General features: G+C 54.3%; 1 protein-coding gene across 1 annotated transcript in view; it reads left to right on the top strand.

Moving 5' to 3' along the window:
- Positions 1–8,845: 8,845 nt before the first annotated feature.
- PRKX (protein kinase X-linked) overlaps positions 8,846–16,605 on the top strand; it is a 74,008-nt gene continuing 66,248 nt past the window's right edge. Inside the window, 1 exon segment of the mRNA XM_038586737.1 lies at positions 8,846–9,011. Within this exon segment, the coding sequence (XP_038442665.1) occupies positions 8,846–9,011 (166 nt within the window).

The following is a 16,605-nucleotide window of genomic DNA, read 5'->3' as shown; positions in this document are numbered from 1 at the left end:
CCGCGAGGGGTCGCCGCGATCAAGTCCCACATCGGGGTCCCCGCAGAAGCCTGCTTCTCCCTCTGCCTGTGTCTCTGCCTCTCTCTGTGTGTCTCTCATGAATAAATAAATAAATTTTAAAAAATTAGCTTACGTACTTTTAAATTATGTGTACTTTAAATGATTATGAACGCACACAGAAATATCTATATACACACACAAGGTAATAGAGACAAGCATGTGTACACGTGGATTTATACATATTTAGGCTTGTAGGTATTTGTATATATGTTCAAACACTTAGGTTTATACATATGTTTCTACACATTCGTCTACTATGTATACATATATTTTATATTGCAATATATACATTTTATACATACATTTATGCGTATATAAAAACATGTATCTGTTGTTCCTAGACAACACAATCACAAATATGCCTTTCCTGTAGTTCCTTAGAAATGAGAGTTTTCTAAATGTATATACAAAATATATATATTGCAATATAAAATACAAATATATACGGTTCATTGCAGCAGAGTCGTATAATATTTTATACTAATCTATAATCTATAAAATATATAATAATACATACAATATATGATGCATATTTTTAATAAATTATGGAGAGCATAAACTAGATATATCTTATAAATGCACTTATTATTATACCTTTCAAATGATTAGACTTTTATAGTCTGCGTTTTCGTGAAACACTTTGTGACTTTATTTTTACACCCGCGTCTTGACACACGCAGAATTTAATTGCCCATGAAGGCGTGAAGAAGGAATACCCCTTTTTAGGGACTTTAAATGGCCATGCGGGTGCACGCATGACACTCACCAGGTAGGCCGTGCTCTCTCCACCGCATGGAGACGGCAGGTGCGCTCTGGCCTCCGGAGAAACGCACCCCTCGAGATCTTATCTGCTGCGCCATGAAACTATTTTTAACATCCTGGCTTTATCCCAGGAAAACCTAGTTCCCATGTGAGGGACGAGTCTCCTTTTCTGAGGATTTGGAATCCTGGCTCTCATGCTGGTTCTCCTGGGTCAGGAGTAGCCAAGGTTTTTTCCACCAAGGTCAAGGCCTGAGTCCTTCGGTGGCCCTGACTCCCTCACATCCCTCACGACTCCTCTCGTTTCCTCCTTACGAGCCTCGCCCCGATAAGGACTCGTGACTAAGTGAAACTATCTGGCTGGTAGATAAGCCTCCGCACACGTTCTCATTCCTGCATCCTGGAAACGAAGATGAAATTACAACCACGGCTTCCCCGCAGGACCTGACACCACTCTCAAGCCGATCGGTCGGTTCACAAACACTGGTTTCCACGCCTCTCCACTTGCATCTCCTTAGGAAATAATCAGTTCTTGTGCTCTGAGGTCTGCTTCCTCCTTACCAGAAAATATGTGAAATGCAAAATAAAAATAAAAGACTTTCATAATCCACGCACAACCTTTTTGACATTGTCCTACCTTATTTTATTCTTTTTTTTTTTACAGGTCGTTTTGTTAGATAACAAAGATCAGAGTGTGTGATAACATTTGAATTTGTCCTCACCTCCTCTTTTTTTTTTTTTTAAGATTTTATTTATTTATTCATGAGAGACACAGAGACAGAGAGAGGCAGAGACACAGGCAGAGGGAGAAGCAGGCTCCATGCAGGAAGCCTGATGTGAGACTTGATCCCGGGTCTCCAGGATCACACCCTGGGCTGCAGGAGGCACTAAACCGCTGAGCCACCCACAGTGCCCCTCACCTCCTCTTCTTACAAGGACCCCAGTCCTATAGGATCAGGGCTCACCCTACTGACTTCATTTTATCTTATATCCCCTCTTTCCAGCCCCTATACCAAGATATAGTTCCATTCTGAGGTCCTGGGAGCTGATGACTCCTTTATACAAATTTGGAGACACAATTCAACCCAGAATGCCTGTGGATGGTGAGATCCCGGTTAGTGGGCCTGAACGTGTCCCCTCCTTGGGCTCCTCCAACCAGATAGATGGTCTGGCTGGGTCCTCATTGGCACCCGTGCCTCCTTCCTGTGGGATCAGAGTCCACCCCACAGCCCTCATTTCCCCCTAATCCCCCCTTTAAAGACCCCACCTCCAAACACAGCCCCACCCTCAAATCCTGGGGGTGAGGGCTTCGACCCACGAATTTCGGGGGACACTATTCAGCCCACGATCATTAGCTAACCTTGATCGCAGAGCTGTCAAAGTTCTCCAAAATTTAGCTTTGAAAAATAAACTCACAGGTATAAAAGGAAACACTCGAAACATCTGACCCTGTCTAGCCCCGTAAGGCCTCTCTCGAATGCACGTTACAGGGAAAAGTGTGTAAGAATTATCTAGTCTGCGTGGAGTAGCTCTTCTTTGTAAAATTAGCTGGATTAAAAAAAAAAAAAAAAAAGAGAGAGACACCTGCCACTTTGGTGTTTGATACATTTCTTTGCTTCCTACTTATTAACAATATTTGTTTCTACCTGTGTGAATGACCCACAGTTATGCCCTTTTTTGAGTATTAATTGTGCATTAATGCCCTCCGACCAGATAGCAGTTTGTTTTATGCGCCCTGCACAGTTCCTGTTCAATGCATTTTAATTTCCTTGATATTTCCATGACTTTCTTAAATTTTTGGGTAGTCGGATCTATTCATCTCTTTACCCCCGTGGTTCTATTTCTGACAAGCTTACAACATCCTTCTCCAACCACACGTTTTTATTTGAAAACCTAGCCCTGGGATTTTCTCCGAGTTTTACCGTTTTTGATTTTTATCTCCCCTTTACGCCTACTCTTCCTGGAATTTATTTTCATTTTCTTTCTTTTTTTTTTTTTTTTTTTTCGCTTTTTTTTTTTTTTTTCCTGTGATGGCTTCCTGGTATTTTCAAAGGTACTACAAGGTGAGCATCTAAGCAGCATTTAATCCAAACCAGATAACCGTTTGATACCAGTGTATTATTTACTCTGGCTGGAGACACACACAACTCTATTTGAGACAATTTCTCTCATGTTACTGTGTCAGAGTCTTGAGTTACTTAAAAGCTTCAGAGACTAACTAGCCCAGGAGCAAAAAAGAAGTGGAAAAGCTTATCTGACCCAAGTGATAAGGTCAGGGCGTCTGTTTGCATTTTGCAAAGCATGCTGCGGCTGTGAGCATGCAGCGTCACCGCTTAGATTTTCCATAAACCTCTCCAGCATCTGAGGACCAACAGCTCTCAACACATATTCTGGGTGAAGCGTAAACTCAGCAAAGTCTAATTACAGGCTGGCCTGGCCCGGGCATTGCTTCCTATATGGTTTCCTTTGAAATCACTCAAGAAAAGCCTCAGAGTAAATAGGCACGTTTTGAAGCCTTATTTTTAGCAGTCAGGGCTCCACGCACGAACAAGCACGTCCGTCTGCCTTGTGATGTGTTCAGATTTTCAAACTCTAATTTGGAGAGAGAGAGAGAGAGAGAGAGAGAGAGAGCCTAGGAGGTTTGCTTGATTTTACGGATTGATGACTCACTGATGTTACTTAAATCTGCAATTATTTGACTACTCATGTTTCTACCCCGGGATGACTTAATTGCCGTGAGCACATTTGGAACTCGCGACGTCCCCACCCAGGGAGCCAGCTGCGTGTGTGGTGTCTCCATGGTGAAAACTTGCTCTCCGTCACCAGACGGGGCATTTCGAGGTCGGCCTCACCTGGTTGGAACACATGGGTTGGGTCAGGGCATTGCTGAAACCAGGGAGGTCGGAGGCGTTTGGAAGACGGGTTCCACGCGCATGAAATGCCTGTGCAGAGCCAGGTGCCAACACACGGTCCCCGGGTGCCCGCAGGCTGTGCACGGCGGTGACTCAGCCCCACTCCCACCGAGCGAGCCCTGGAGGCCGGTGGCTGCACATATAATTATAAAATACATTTCGTCGCCTCTGACGACTCGGAGGCCCGGGTGCCCAGCCCGGTGGGCCAGCGTGGCCCACCAGCAAGGTTACCGGGAATTCCCACCCCACGTGCCCCGGCCGTGACCGGGAGGAAAGCGAAGGCCACGGCTGCTCAGCCAGGAACGGAGCGCGCTGCTCAGCCTCGGGGGCAGCCCTTGGTAAGACGGCGTGCATGGGCTCTGCAGCAAGGCCCCCGAGCCCCGATAACGGGCCTTGCACCGCGCATCCGAGGCACCGGGAACAATACATGGACCACAGGACGCCGCCCCGTTCGGTTCCTAGCGCACAGGCGGGCAGGGTGTTAGGTGGATCCGGGGAGATGGAAGCCGTGAAATCAGAAGCCCTCGTCGGGCAGCTGAACACCCCAGAGAATGTCCCGCCTGCCCCCAGAGACCAAATCCTAAGTGGACAGGTCCTTGGGCATCCAGTGAGGAAGCACGGCCTCCTGGGCCGAGTCCGTCATTGGAAGGATGTGTTTCCAGAAGCCCTGGGCAGGCCTCTTCCAACGTATGGATGTATGGGAAGCCACCACGTGCATTCCCAAGAACGGGTTTATCTGCCCGCGAGGCAGTACTGGGGCAAGTATTCAGCGCGCGGTAGGTAGAGGCACCTGCGTGGTTCTGTTGGCAAAGCACCTGCCTGCAGCTCAGGTCACGATCCCAGGGTCTTGGGACCCAGCCCCGCATCGGGCGCCCTGCTCCGCGGAGCACCCGCTTCTCCCTCTGCCTCTGCCCACCTGCTGCTCATGTGCTCTCGCTCTCAAATAAATAAAATTTTAAAAAAATATATATGTTCATTTTTCATATGCAAATATATCCTTATAAATTGTAATGTCTGTAAAGGCAGCTCACCGTGGCCTGAAGGTGGTAATGCCCCTCTAACGCCTGCCTGACACGGATTTTTCTTTTACAATCTATATGTCAGAATTTATATTTAAATATATTAGAATACACACTACAGAGTGTTAGAATATAATATAGATGTCCAATATTATATACATGAACTATATGTCAGAATTGATAATTAAATATGTTAGAATACGCATTACAGAATGTTAGAATATAATATAGATGTCTAATATTTATATACATGAATTGTAAGTCTGAAGGCAGCTGAACCTGTCTTTTGGAATATACATTAAAATTTATAAGAAAAAATATTAGAATATACTATAGAATGTAATATATAATATGTATCCAATATGTGTGTAAAGTGTAGTCTAAAGGCAGCTGAACATGTCTTTTAGAATATATATGTTAGAATTCATGAAAAATATATTAAAATATATTAATATGTATTAAAGAATGTTACAATATAGTATATAATATATATCTCACATTGTATATGTAGGTGTAAAGTCTAAAGGCAGCTGAACATGTCTTTTAGAATATATATATTAGGATTTAAAATAAAACATTAAAATATGTATGTTAGAATATATTACAAAATGTTATAGTATAATATAGACTATGTTTATCTAAAATTTTAATTATACATAAGTTGTAAAGTCTTTGAAGGCAGGTGAACATGTCTTTAGGAATATATATATTAGGATTTATAATAAAACTTATTAAAATATATATAATGTTAGAATATATCACACAATGTTATAGTATAATATAGGCTATATTTATCTAATATTTTAATTATACATAAGTTGTAGAGTCTGTGAAGGCGGGTGAACATGTCTGAGAATATACATTAAAATTTATAAGAAAACATATCAGAATATATTACAGAATGTTATAATATAATATATAATACATATCTAATATATTTGTAAAGTGTAGTCTAAAGGCAGTTGAACATGTCTTTTAGAATATATATGTTAGAATTCATGAAAAATATATTAAAATATATTGATATGTATTAAAGAATGTCACAATATAGTATATAATATATATCTCACATTATATATGTAGCTATAAAGTCTAAAGGCAGCTGAACATGTCTTTTAGAATATATATTAGGATTTATAATAAAACTTATTAAAATATATATAATAAAATGTTAGAATATATTACAGAATGTTATAGTATAATATAGACTATATTTATCTAATACTTTAATTATGTGTAAGTTGTAAAGTCTGTGAAGGCAGGTGAACATGTCTTTTAGAATATACAGAATAAAATGTATTAGAATATATATTCTGGAATATATTACAATATAACATATATATTATATAAAATATGTATCAATTGTAAAATAAAATGTATTAAAATATATATTCCGGAATATATTACAATATAACACATATATTATATAAAATATGTATCAATTATAAAATAAAATGTAGTAGAATATACTGGAATATATTACAATATAACATATATATTATATAAAATATGTATCAATTGTAAAGCTTGCACAGGTAACAGTATACTTTTCAGTTTTAACTCAGCATCTATACACTCACATGTACACACATAGATACATGTATGTGTATATAGATTTTGTATATATAATATATAGCATATGTTATATTTTTGGATATACAATGTTTTGTATATATATTTGCATATACGCTTGTACATACGTATGTGTGTGTGGATGTATTTGTTCGTACAACATACGCACACACTCGTACGCCTGCATATATACAAGTACACCCACTCGCCTTCCAGCTGAACCACGCACATCCATTCCCGCGGACCTTCTCGGACCACAACTTGTGTGTCTCTTGCCTCCATCGACACCTGCACCGGTCACGGTGCTGACCTCATGGTTCCCTCTGGGGCGACGCAGACCCTCTTCTTTCCGCATCGCAGAGCTCAGTGCATCGTGCCCGCCGCGCCACCCGTGATGCCGCGGCCTGACGGCGGCAGTGCCCCTATAACGCCTGCCTGACACGGACTCTTCAGTTCTGTCTTCCGAGTCATAGGCTGTGGTTCCTGAGGAATGTTTATGATCCTTCCAGATGAAAGCTGCTTTGTACGGCCAGGTTGCGACACCTGTAGGTATGTGGTCAGTCTCAGGGGTGGGGGAGGAAGGCGTCAGTCCCGTCAGCTCTGCAACCCGGAGTTTAATGCTGACTTTCTCTGTAACCCTTCTCTGCCTGGGTGCAATGGCAAGGGGGAAGCACGTCCCTACTTGACCTCGGCTTGACCAACAGCGAGAGTTACCTAGTCGCATCAGGTGGTAAGGGAGCTGTGGACATACCCCGGGGCGGGGGGGGGGGGGGACCATCCTGGGTCGTCCCCCTTCCAACGTGGCTCAGCAGGACAGGGCCACACAGGGCCTGGTGGCCAGAGCGCCTCCTTGTTCCAGCGCGGCGGAGCACGGGGCCTGCTCAGGGCATGCATTTTTTGCATTCCAGCTCAGGATTTGGCAACAAGCAAAGACTGCAGGCCTAATGCCCGGGAACATGCCACCCACCGTGAGCACAGGCGCGTGGGCCCAAGCTGACAGCCCAGAGGCCCCAGGACAGCACCCAGAGCCCCCTTCCCGGTTCCTGTGGCCCCCTCCCCGTTGGTCGAGTCAGGCACACACGCCTGCTGTCTGCAATCACACACTTCAGCTGTGATTTTGAGGCGGTGTAGCCTCCTGGGCAGGCCGCTCCCTCGCCAACCCCAGGACTCAGGGGCAGGACACCCTCTCCAAGGGCTGAGTCCCTGAGCCGCCTCTGAAGGAGGAGGGAGGCGACGTGGGAGGCCATGTGTCCTCCAGCAGCTCAAAGTGTGGTCCCCGGGCCAGCAGCTGGGAACGGCCAACCCTTTGCAGCCTGCATGTCCACCGGATGCCTGGGGACAGGGTGGCCCGATAACACTCGGGACGTCCAGTTACATTCCAATGTCAGATACGCATTGGTCATCTCTGGTGTGAGTACACCCGACCGACACGGGCTGGGGCGTGCTTACACGGCGGGAGTGGCTGGAATTCGAATGCATCTGGGGCGTCCTGAGTTTCTCATCCAAACTGGGTGTGTGTGTCGGAAAACGGTGGCCCACCGAGCTGCGCGCGCTGCGTTTCGGGGAGGGGGCCGTGGTCCTGCATCTTAAACCTGCGTCTGCTTGTCTTTGGTTGGAAGCATGAGCGTTTGGGGAAACTCGTGGACTCCGAGCAAGGTGCGCAGCACGCTGGAGGGGTCGCCCTGGATCAGGGGTGTTTGGGAAGCCTCAGGGATCCAGCGGGAGGGGTGCCCGTGCGCCCCTCCCCAAATGGCATGTTGGCATCATCGTGCCCCCTGCGCGCGCACCGCAGAGACCAGGAAGGTGACCCCGCCCGGGGTTTTGTTGGCTACACCCGGCTGCCGGGCCCGTGCGCATTTCGCTCCCGGTTCACTGGATGTTTTTCTTTCTTTCTTTCTTTTTTTTTTTTTTTTTTGGACTTTACTTTAGTTGCAGCCACGCCCTCCTGGTGGCCAGCGCGCCCCGCCTCCCGGCCTCCAGGGCGGGGGCGCTGAGAGCGCGGAGTCCAGCCTGGCTGGGCGGGGACCCCCTCCCTCCGCGGGGCGCCCCTGGAGCGCGCGGGGGGGGCGCGGCCGCCTCCTCCACGCCGCCCTCCGGGATCCGGGGGCGGAGCGCGCGGGTGTGTGTGGGGGGGCCGGCGACTCCCGGGTCGGCGGGCGGGAGAGCGCACGGCCCCGCCCCGGCCGCGTCCGCCCGGGTCCCCAGCAGCGCGCACGCAGCGGCGGCGGCCGGGGGATGAACGCCCCAGCCTGCCCGGGCCGCGCCCCCGCGCCCGCCCCTGCCCCCGCCCAGCGCGCCCCCGGGCCCGCCCCCCGAGGCCGCGGGCGACTCCCACCGGCTGCAGCGGCTGCACCGAGCGCCGCCCCGCGCCCCGCCATTGTCCCCGCCGCTCCGACAGTCGCGCCGGGCCGCGGGGGGCGCGCATGGGTGGGCGCCGCTGATGCCGCCGCCGCCGCGCCGCCCTCCGAGGCTGCGTCCCGGGAAGCCCGGCCCCGCGCGCCCCCCGGGCTGGAGCGCGCCCCCATGGAGGCGCCCGGGCTGGCCAAGGCGGCCGCGCCGGGCCCCGCGCCCCCGGAGCGCGCAGCCGAGGCCCCCGACGGCGCGCCCTTGCCCTGCCCGAGCCCCGAGGCGCCCTCGCCGGAGCCGCCCGCCTACCGCCTGCAGGACTTCGACACGCTGGCCACCGTGGGTGAGTGGGGCGCGCGGGGCGCGGGCCGCAGGGGCGCAGCGGCAGACAAAGGGCCGCCTGCCCGCGCGGGGCCCGGCCGCTCCGGGGGACCCCCAAGGGCCGGGCTGCGCCCCCGCACCTTGGGGACTCCGCTGCGCGCACGCTCACCCCCCTCCCCAGCCCCCGACACCCTCCCCAACGCCCGTCGCCCCTGGAGTCTCCTGGGGTGCAAATGCCCTGCGCCCCCCGCCCTGTCTGTGCTCTCTGTGCGCCCCAGACGCGCTCCAACTTCCAGGGGGTGGGGGACCACCTCGTACTGGGGACCCGCCCTGCCCGCCCTGGGGGCCCCTAGAGGCACCTGCCCTGCTCCTCCTGCCCACCCTCCCCGTGCGCTCCCGGACACTGCAGACCTCACCCCGCGCTTGGCGAGGCAGGTGTCCCGGGGCGTCCCCTGGGGGGGCGCACGGACGGGGGGGGGGCAGCTTTCCCCATACAGCACCCATCTCCCAACACCCTGCGGGCTGCTCCTCCCGGGCGTCTGAAAGTTGGCATTTTTTTAAAAAAATCACACACTGCTTTCCTTTTGTCCTCCGCTTTCGAAGCTGCTCACGCTGGGACATCTGCGATCGTAGTGTCCGGCCCCCCCTGCCCCCTGCCTGCACCCTCCACCCTGAATCCCCCCAAAGCCGCACCCCAGGTGGGCGCTCAGTTCCGAATGTGGGCACAACCTGCGGTGGCTTCTCAGCAGCTCTTTGTTGCCAACCCGTTTCGGGACGGACGGGATTTTGGGGCCAGAAACACACATGGGGAAGGGGACCCGCTGCACAGCCCGGAGGGGCAGGGCAGGGCAGGGCTGTCCCTGGGGAGAGGGGGCTTTCCCGGTCCCCCGGCCCCCTCTTTTGCAAAGGAGGAAGCTGGGCAGGGCAGCAGGAAGCCGGGCTCACGGTCACGGCCTAGGGTTTACTCAGACCCCAGGCGCAGCCGGGCGGCCCGGTAACCAACCCCCAGTGCACAGGGACACTTCTCTTTTTCAGGGGGGTGTGCCTGCAGGGGTGCAGCTGGCTGGGGGCGGCTCTGCAGGAGACCTCACTGGGGAAGACGAGGGGCGGGGGCACCTCTGTGCCTCTGTGGGCTTCTCTGTTTCTGTTTCCCTGTCACCCTCCTCCTCCTGCTGTGTCCCTGTCTCTGTGTCTGTCTGCCTACAACCCCCTCCCCCCACCTACGCGGGGCTCCCTGAAAAGCTGGCTTTGCTCCGCAGGACGGCAGGGTGGGACACAAACCCAGCCCGAGCGGTGGCCCCAGGACGAGGTGGAAACACCAGCAGCGAACAATGGAAAGTTGGTGCAGGACCCGCCGTCCCTTGGCACGCAGCACCGCCGATTGTATTTGTCTTGGGCACACACACGGGTGTATCGTCGGGTGTATTGTCGTAGGTGCCGGGGCGGGGGGCCAGGTGGCCAGAGCGGTGGGGGCAGGCAGGTGGGAGGCGCCACCACCTATTCTGGTTCTGCAGTCACGTGGGGCCCCCCTGTGGGCGCTGCCCCGGGGGGCACGGGCAGGCCAGCCAGTCAGTCATCTTGTCCTTAAAAATAGAATGTCGCCGCCCCTGGGAGCCGAGAGGGGCCCGCGGGGGAGGGCGAGTCCTTCCTTCCACGTGTCATTCCTCTCCCTTGATGAAGAGGATGCTGCTTGTGCAAGGAGAACTTCCTGTGGGCTTCCAGGGTGTGAAGGGAGGGCCGGAGCGCGCAGGTTCACCTGCTCAGACCTGCAGGTTGCAGGTGTGTGTGTGTGTGTGAGAGAGAGAGGGACATAGACCCAGGTGCATGTGCGTGCACGTGTGTGTGTGCACGGCTCTGCAGCTCTGACGATATTTTCTTTTTTTTTAGTATTTTATTTATTTATTCATGAGAGACACACAGAGAGAGAGAGAGAGAGGCAGAGACACAGGCAGAGGGAGAAGCAGGCTCCATGCAGGGAGCCCGATGCAGGACTCGATCCCGAGACCCCAAGATGCTCACCCACGGAGCCACCCAGGCACCCCTCTGGTGACCTTTTCCGCCGTATTTTATCCCAGCCTTTTCTTCAATACTGATCCAAGTTTACCACAAGCAGTTAGCCCAGGAGACTAATCCGTCTCCCGAGCCGTTCCTGCCCCATGTCTGACCCACGGGGTCCCCCCTCCTTGCTCCCGGGGGTCCGGATGCTTTTTTCCTGAAGGATCTGAGGCAGCAGGACATGGCCGGCTCCAAGACCACGCTGCTCACACGTGTGCATTTCCATTTCACCTGCGTGCGTGCGCTTGCGACACTTGTCCGTTCGTCACCCTGCGTGCGCTCCTGTGCCTTTCACCCCACACTTCCACCTGGACGCTGGGCAGGACTGCCGAGTCCCGCTGGCGCCCGCCCTGAGGCCGATGCGGTTGTGCAGGTGGGACGCAGCAGGTGCACACGCAGGCTCGGGCCTGCTGACCCGGCTGCACGGTGCCTGGCGACTCCACGGGGACCGGGAGGCCCAGGTCCTAGGCGGGGAGCGGGGTCGGGTGGTCTCGGTGGCCCCCCTGCGCCAGGGCGTTCGTGGATGGGGAAGGAATCCCGGCCGGCCTGGCTGCGACGACAGGTGAAGGCCCCTCTCAGAGCAGGGAAGCGACTTCGGGGCGGCGCGTCTTGGTTAAGGATCATTTCCTGGCTTGGGAGCCGTGGGCTGGGAGCCGCAGGAGCTGGTTCGCAACCCGCTTCTCTGCGTTTCGGGTTCCTGGGCCGGCGCTTGGGTCCGTCTGCTGATGACCGACAAGACGCTGTTAAAGGTCCTAATAATATGTTCTGAAATCATTATGGGTGCGTTAGGGATCCCGGAATCCATGCCTCGCGTGCCTCCGTGGTGACCTGCTCCCCCGTCTGCACAGTCGTCCTCCTGACGCCACACAGGCTGCGTCCATTGCTCCCCGATTTGGGCCACCCCGTGCTTGGAGCTTGTGCGTGTGTGCCTGGGCGCCCTGCTGTGCAGCGTCACCGTGTGCATTGATCTGGCGGCGGACGCCCCCTCATCGAGGACAGAATGACGTCCGTCCGCTCAGGCTAGTGGCCTATGCTTGACACCAGTCAGGTATCGACCGTCGTGCATCACGCGGTCGTATTTCCTCCGGATCGAGGAGCCCTTTCTTAACCAGTAACTGGTCATATAGACGGTTCCTTCTGAAATACTTAGTATTTGCAGTTTCCTCCGTACCTACGGGATTTTCTGCTGAGGTCCTCATCCCCCCAAATCGGCCCGATTTCACTCCGTCTGACCCGGGCTCTTATTTATCCTCAAATATCCGCCTCCAGAAGGAGTGGAATCGGACTCACTGTCCTCGGGCTGTGCCCATAAATGAACGGCGCTCTGCGCCGTGTAGACATAAGCAATGGAAGCAAGTGGTTCCTTCCCAATGCACAGGAACTTGAGATCACCCTTCGATCCGGTCCGCCCTTCACGGGCTCGGAACCTGCAAACGCACGGGAGCAGTGGTTTCTGTTCGACAGCCTTCCAGGAGCTTCAGAAATCGGATGGAATTTGGGGGAAAAAAAGCGTATTCCCGAGTGCAGACGTCCTGCACATTGTTCATTTTTTAGAAAATTCATGTCCAAGGAAGCAAACGGCTTTTCAGTGAGGCCCTCCAGCTGCAAGTCGTTCCTTCAGAAAGTTGTGCGACCACCGCCTCCATCGACTTCCAAAACGTCCTCGTCGTGGCCCAGAGGAGGCCCCGTCCCCACGAGCGGTCACCCCGCATCCCCCATCCGCAGCCCTCGGTGACCCGGAATGTGCTTCGTGTCTTCACGGGGTTACCGGTTCTGTGTGCTGCATCCCCACGAGGGCTGCTTCCTTCTCTCTGGCCATCTCCAAGGGCGTGAGGGTCCAATGGGAAGGGAAAAATGAGGAGATGCAGAGCCCACATTTCCTTGCTCAAGGGGTTGGAGAAAAAAGGGCATGGGGAAGACCAGATGGGGGCAAAGCGGGAATAAAAAATAGGCAAGAGGCAGGAGCCTGTGATGAGCCAGCACATGCACACGTCCGCCAGTGTCCTGGGGGTAGAGTCCCTCCCACCCCAACTCATGTCCTCCCTCTCAGAACTGCAGATGGGACCCGATTTGGAAATAGACTCTTTGGAGAGGCAATTAGTTAAGGGTTGAGGTCAAGTCCATTGCATAGGATGAGCTTCAACCCAAGGACAGGGGTGAGGATGGAGGCAGAGGTGGGAGGGACGTGGACACCAGCTCAGGGATGCCTGCAGCCCCGGACGCCGGAAGAGGCAGGAGGGACCCTCCCCGGAGCCTCCGGAGGGAGCGAGTCTCTGCCTGAACCTACGTCCGGTGGGACCAGCCCACCTGCATCTCGGACATCTGGTCTCCAGAAGCGGGAGGGCATCGTTTGAAGCCCCCACGGGGTGGCAGCCCTACTGCGGGCGACCTGATCCTACAGAGAGCACACAGCTGGGGTTAACCCAGGAGGGCCAAGGGTTCACGGGCATCCGTGGCCTCCCGCTCGAGGATGGGACACAGCCCCAACTTGCTCTTCTGCTGCCTGTGCTTCTGCTCCCTCGCACCCATCCGCTTCCTGCACAGGGAGCAGCCGGGCAAGGCCTGCACCCCGGGTCTGCGTCACCTTGGCGCTCTCTTTGGCAAATCCAGGATGGACCAAGGGCCACCATGTTGAATCAGGCTCGACGTTGGGCTGCCGTGACACAGCGCCGCGGACGGGGTGGCTCGTACACAAGAGTTTCACAGCTCTGGGGTCCAGGGTGTGGGGTCAGGACGCCAGCAGGGATGGGTTCTGATGAGCGCTCTCCCTGGTTGGTAGGGGGCCGCCGTCCTGCTGTGTGCTCCTGAGGCGGGCAGGGACGTAGGACATGCCGGGGTCACACGGGGACCCATTTCATCGCAGGGCACCCCATTGTCATGACCTCATCCTACTGACGTCCCAGAGCCCCACGTGCAAATGTCAACCCCGTTATACAGGAGCGGACGCTTCATCATATGAAACCCAGGGGGTGGGGTGGGGTGTGGGTGTAGACATCCAGTCCAGGGGCACGTGCGGGTGTGACGTCCCGCTCCGGAACTCCTCCTTTGTCCCCGTGTCTGCCCAGGGCCACCCGCCTTGCCCTCCCTTGGGTCACCCACGCGGGTGAGGACAGTGTGCCGTGAGGGTGCTCCCCAGTCTGCGTCCTGGGGCAGTTCCTCCACGGCTGGGGACAACCTGGGAGGCCGCTTTTGTCCTTGGAGGAAACGGGCAGGGGCGACGTGTGCCACAGACGTGTCCTGCGTGCCAGCAGCGTTGGTGGCTGGGGGCGCCGACGACGCTTCTAACCACCGTGTTCTCTCGGAGAGATTAATGTGTTACCAATTCCCTGAAAACCACCTTTGCTCTGGGAGTGACACCGTGGGGCTGGTTCCCTTTGTATTTCCCCCGAGGTTCTTCAAGCGACCACGGTGTCACAACCCTCCACGCCATTTGAAGACTCGCCTTTTCGGTTCTTTTTTTCTTCTTTTAACCCTTTGAGCCTTGATGTGTGGTGTTCATTCTTCCTTTCTGAACGTCTTTAGTTGACAGGGAGGGAGAGCAAGAGGGAGCACAAGCAGGGGGAGCGACGGGTAGAGGGAGCGGGAGAGCCCGCATGGGGCTCGATTGCAGACCCTGGGGTCACGACCTGAGCCAGAGGCAGACGCCTAATGCACGGAGCCACCCGGGTGCCAGGCACAGTAGAGGCGTGTCCCTGATTTTGCAAGGATGCCCACCCACGGGGGAGCTGGCCACGCTGTCTGGCGTCTGCTGCCATCCGTGTCCGCGCTGTGTGCACCCTGTGGGCGGCCCGGCCCTCCGCTGCCTTGTGTCCTCCTCCTCCCCCACGGTGCTCCCGCCTCTTGCCCTGGAATGAGGCGCCCCATGTGGGGCAGACATGTCTGTGGGGCTGTTCTGCAGCTGCACGTCTTTGGGCAGGTGTCCTGCCTTCCCCCAGGAGCGCGGGGCCCCGGGGACGTCGTGTGTATGTGTGTCATGCCTCCATCTGTTCTTTCCTCTCCTGTATGCAGGCCGCTTGGCGTGTCCCCATTTGGCCCCCGGAAAGCCGTTAAGTCGCCCACGTTGGGAGACCCCTGGGCCCCGGGCAGTCGGTCGGCGGTTGTCCCTGCTCACGCTGCACATCGCTGAGCAACCACTGCCCGCCACGTTGCTCTCTGGCCGCAGGACGCTCTAGGGTACTGCGCACGAGGGCTCTGCTTCTCCAGTTGACGTCCCCTTATGGGACGGTGGGTACCTGCGTATGACATGTCCAGTTGCTGGTTGGTTCCAAGGCCGTCGGAAGTCTGGGGGAGAATGGAGCAGCCTGGTGGGGGTCGGAGCAGAGGGCGTTTAGGGGCACGCTGATAGGGCCCAAGGTTGATGAGGAGAGGGCGAGCCGTGGGGACACCCTGGGCAGAGTGGCTGGTTGTCAACCCTGAGCAGCCTCAGCATCCCCTAGAGGGCTGGTGGGAACACGCACGGCCAGCCCCCACCCTGGAGACGTTCCGACTCTCCTACCTGGAGAGGGTGGTGGTGCGGAGACTCTGGATGCCTCATAAGGTTCCGGTGCAGCTGCTGCTGTGGAACGTGAGCCACACGGCAACCTCGGAGCCCACTGGACCTGTTCTGGAAGCTCTGGGAAGGTCGCCGTGGCTGGCGTAGGGCGGAGCAAGCGGAGAAACGAAGGCGCAAGAGCTGCCCTGCAGGGCCTGTGGTGTGTCCTCAGCTGGGTGCAAGCGTACGGAGGACAGATGGTGCGTTCCCTGGTGCCTCTTCTTGCGAGGACACTTGTAAGTGGTCTGTTAGATGAGGGCGCCTCCCCCATGACCTCATTTCACCTTTATTACGTCCTGAGAGGGTCATGTCCATAGACAGTCACTGGGATGTGGGCCTTCAAGGCTTGAGTGTTGAGGGGACACACACACACGTTGCGTCTATAACAGAGACTTAGACAACAGTCATGGGCGACCCCAAGGTTTGCGGGTTGCATCAACGGGAAGCTGACTCTACCATTGGGCGGCACAAGGAAGGCTCTGGATGGGGTCACGTTTGGGAGAGAAGATCACACCATCAGCTTTATCAATGCCTCGCCCTCTCACTTGCTCACACTTGACCTCCTCTACCATCTTGACCATCTTAACCATCATCGTCATCACGGTCACCATCATCATTATCACCACCGTCACCGTGATGACCGTGACCACCATCACCACCATCGCCAACCCCATCATCATCGTCGTCATCACCACCTTTGTCACGGCCTTCTGTTCAGCACTTGCCCATGTCTTACCACTTTCTACCGTCTTCATCACCAGCACCGGCATCATCATCATGGCCGCCATGACCACCATGGCCATAGTCACGAATCCCATCATCATGATCCTCGTCACCACCTTCATCACTACTCCCTGTTCCACATCCTTCCGGTTCCTCCCATCTGGCTCACCAACCCCAGCTCACCACCACCACCACCACCACACCCTTCATCAGCACCTTCCCTTCAACACCCCCACCCACATCCTACCGCTTATCTACTATCTTTGGCATTCTTTCTACCGTCACCATCACTTCTGACGCCCGTGAC

Source organism: Canis lupus, chromosome X (genome assembly GCF_011100685.1).
Source record: "Canis lupus familiaris isolate Mischka breed German Shepherd chromosome X, alternate assembly UU_Cfam_GSD_1.0, whole genome shotgun sequence".
Classification (NCBI taxonomy): Eukaryota; Metazoa; Chordata; class Mammalia; order Carnivora; family Canidae; genus Canis; species Canis lupus.
The sequence above is the reverse complement of the archived record's forward strand: the minus strand, read 5'-3'. Positions and strand labels throughout refer to the sequence as shown.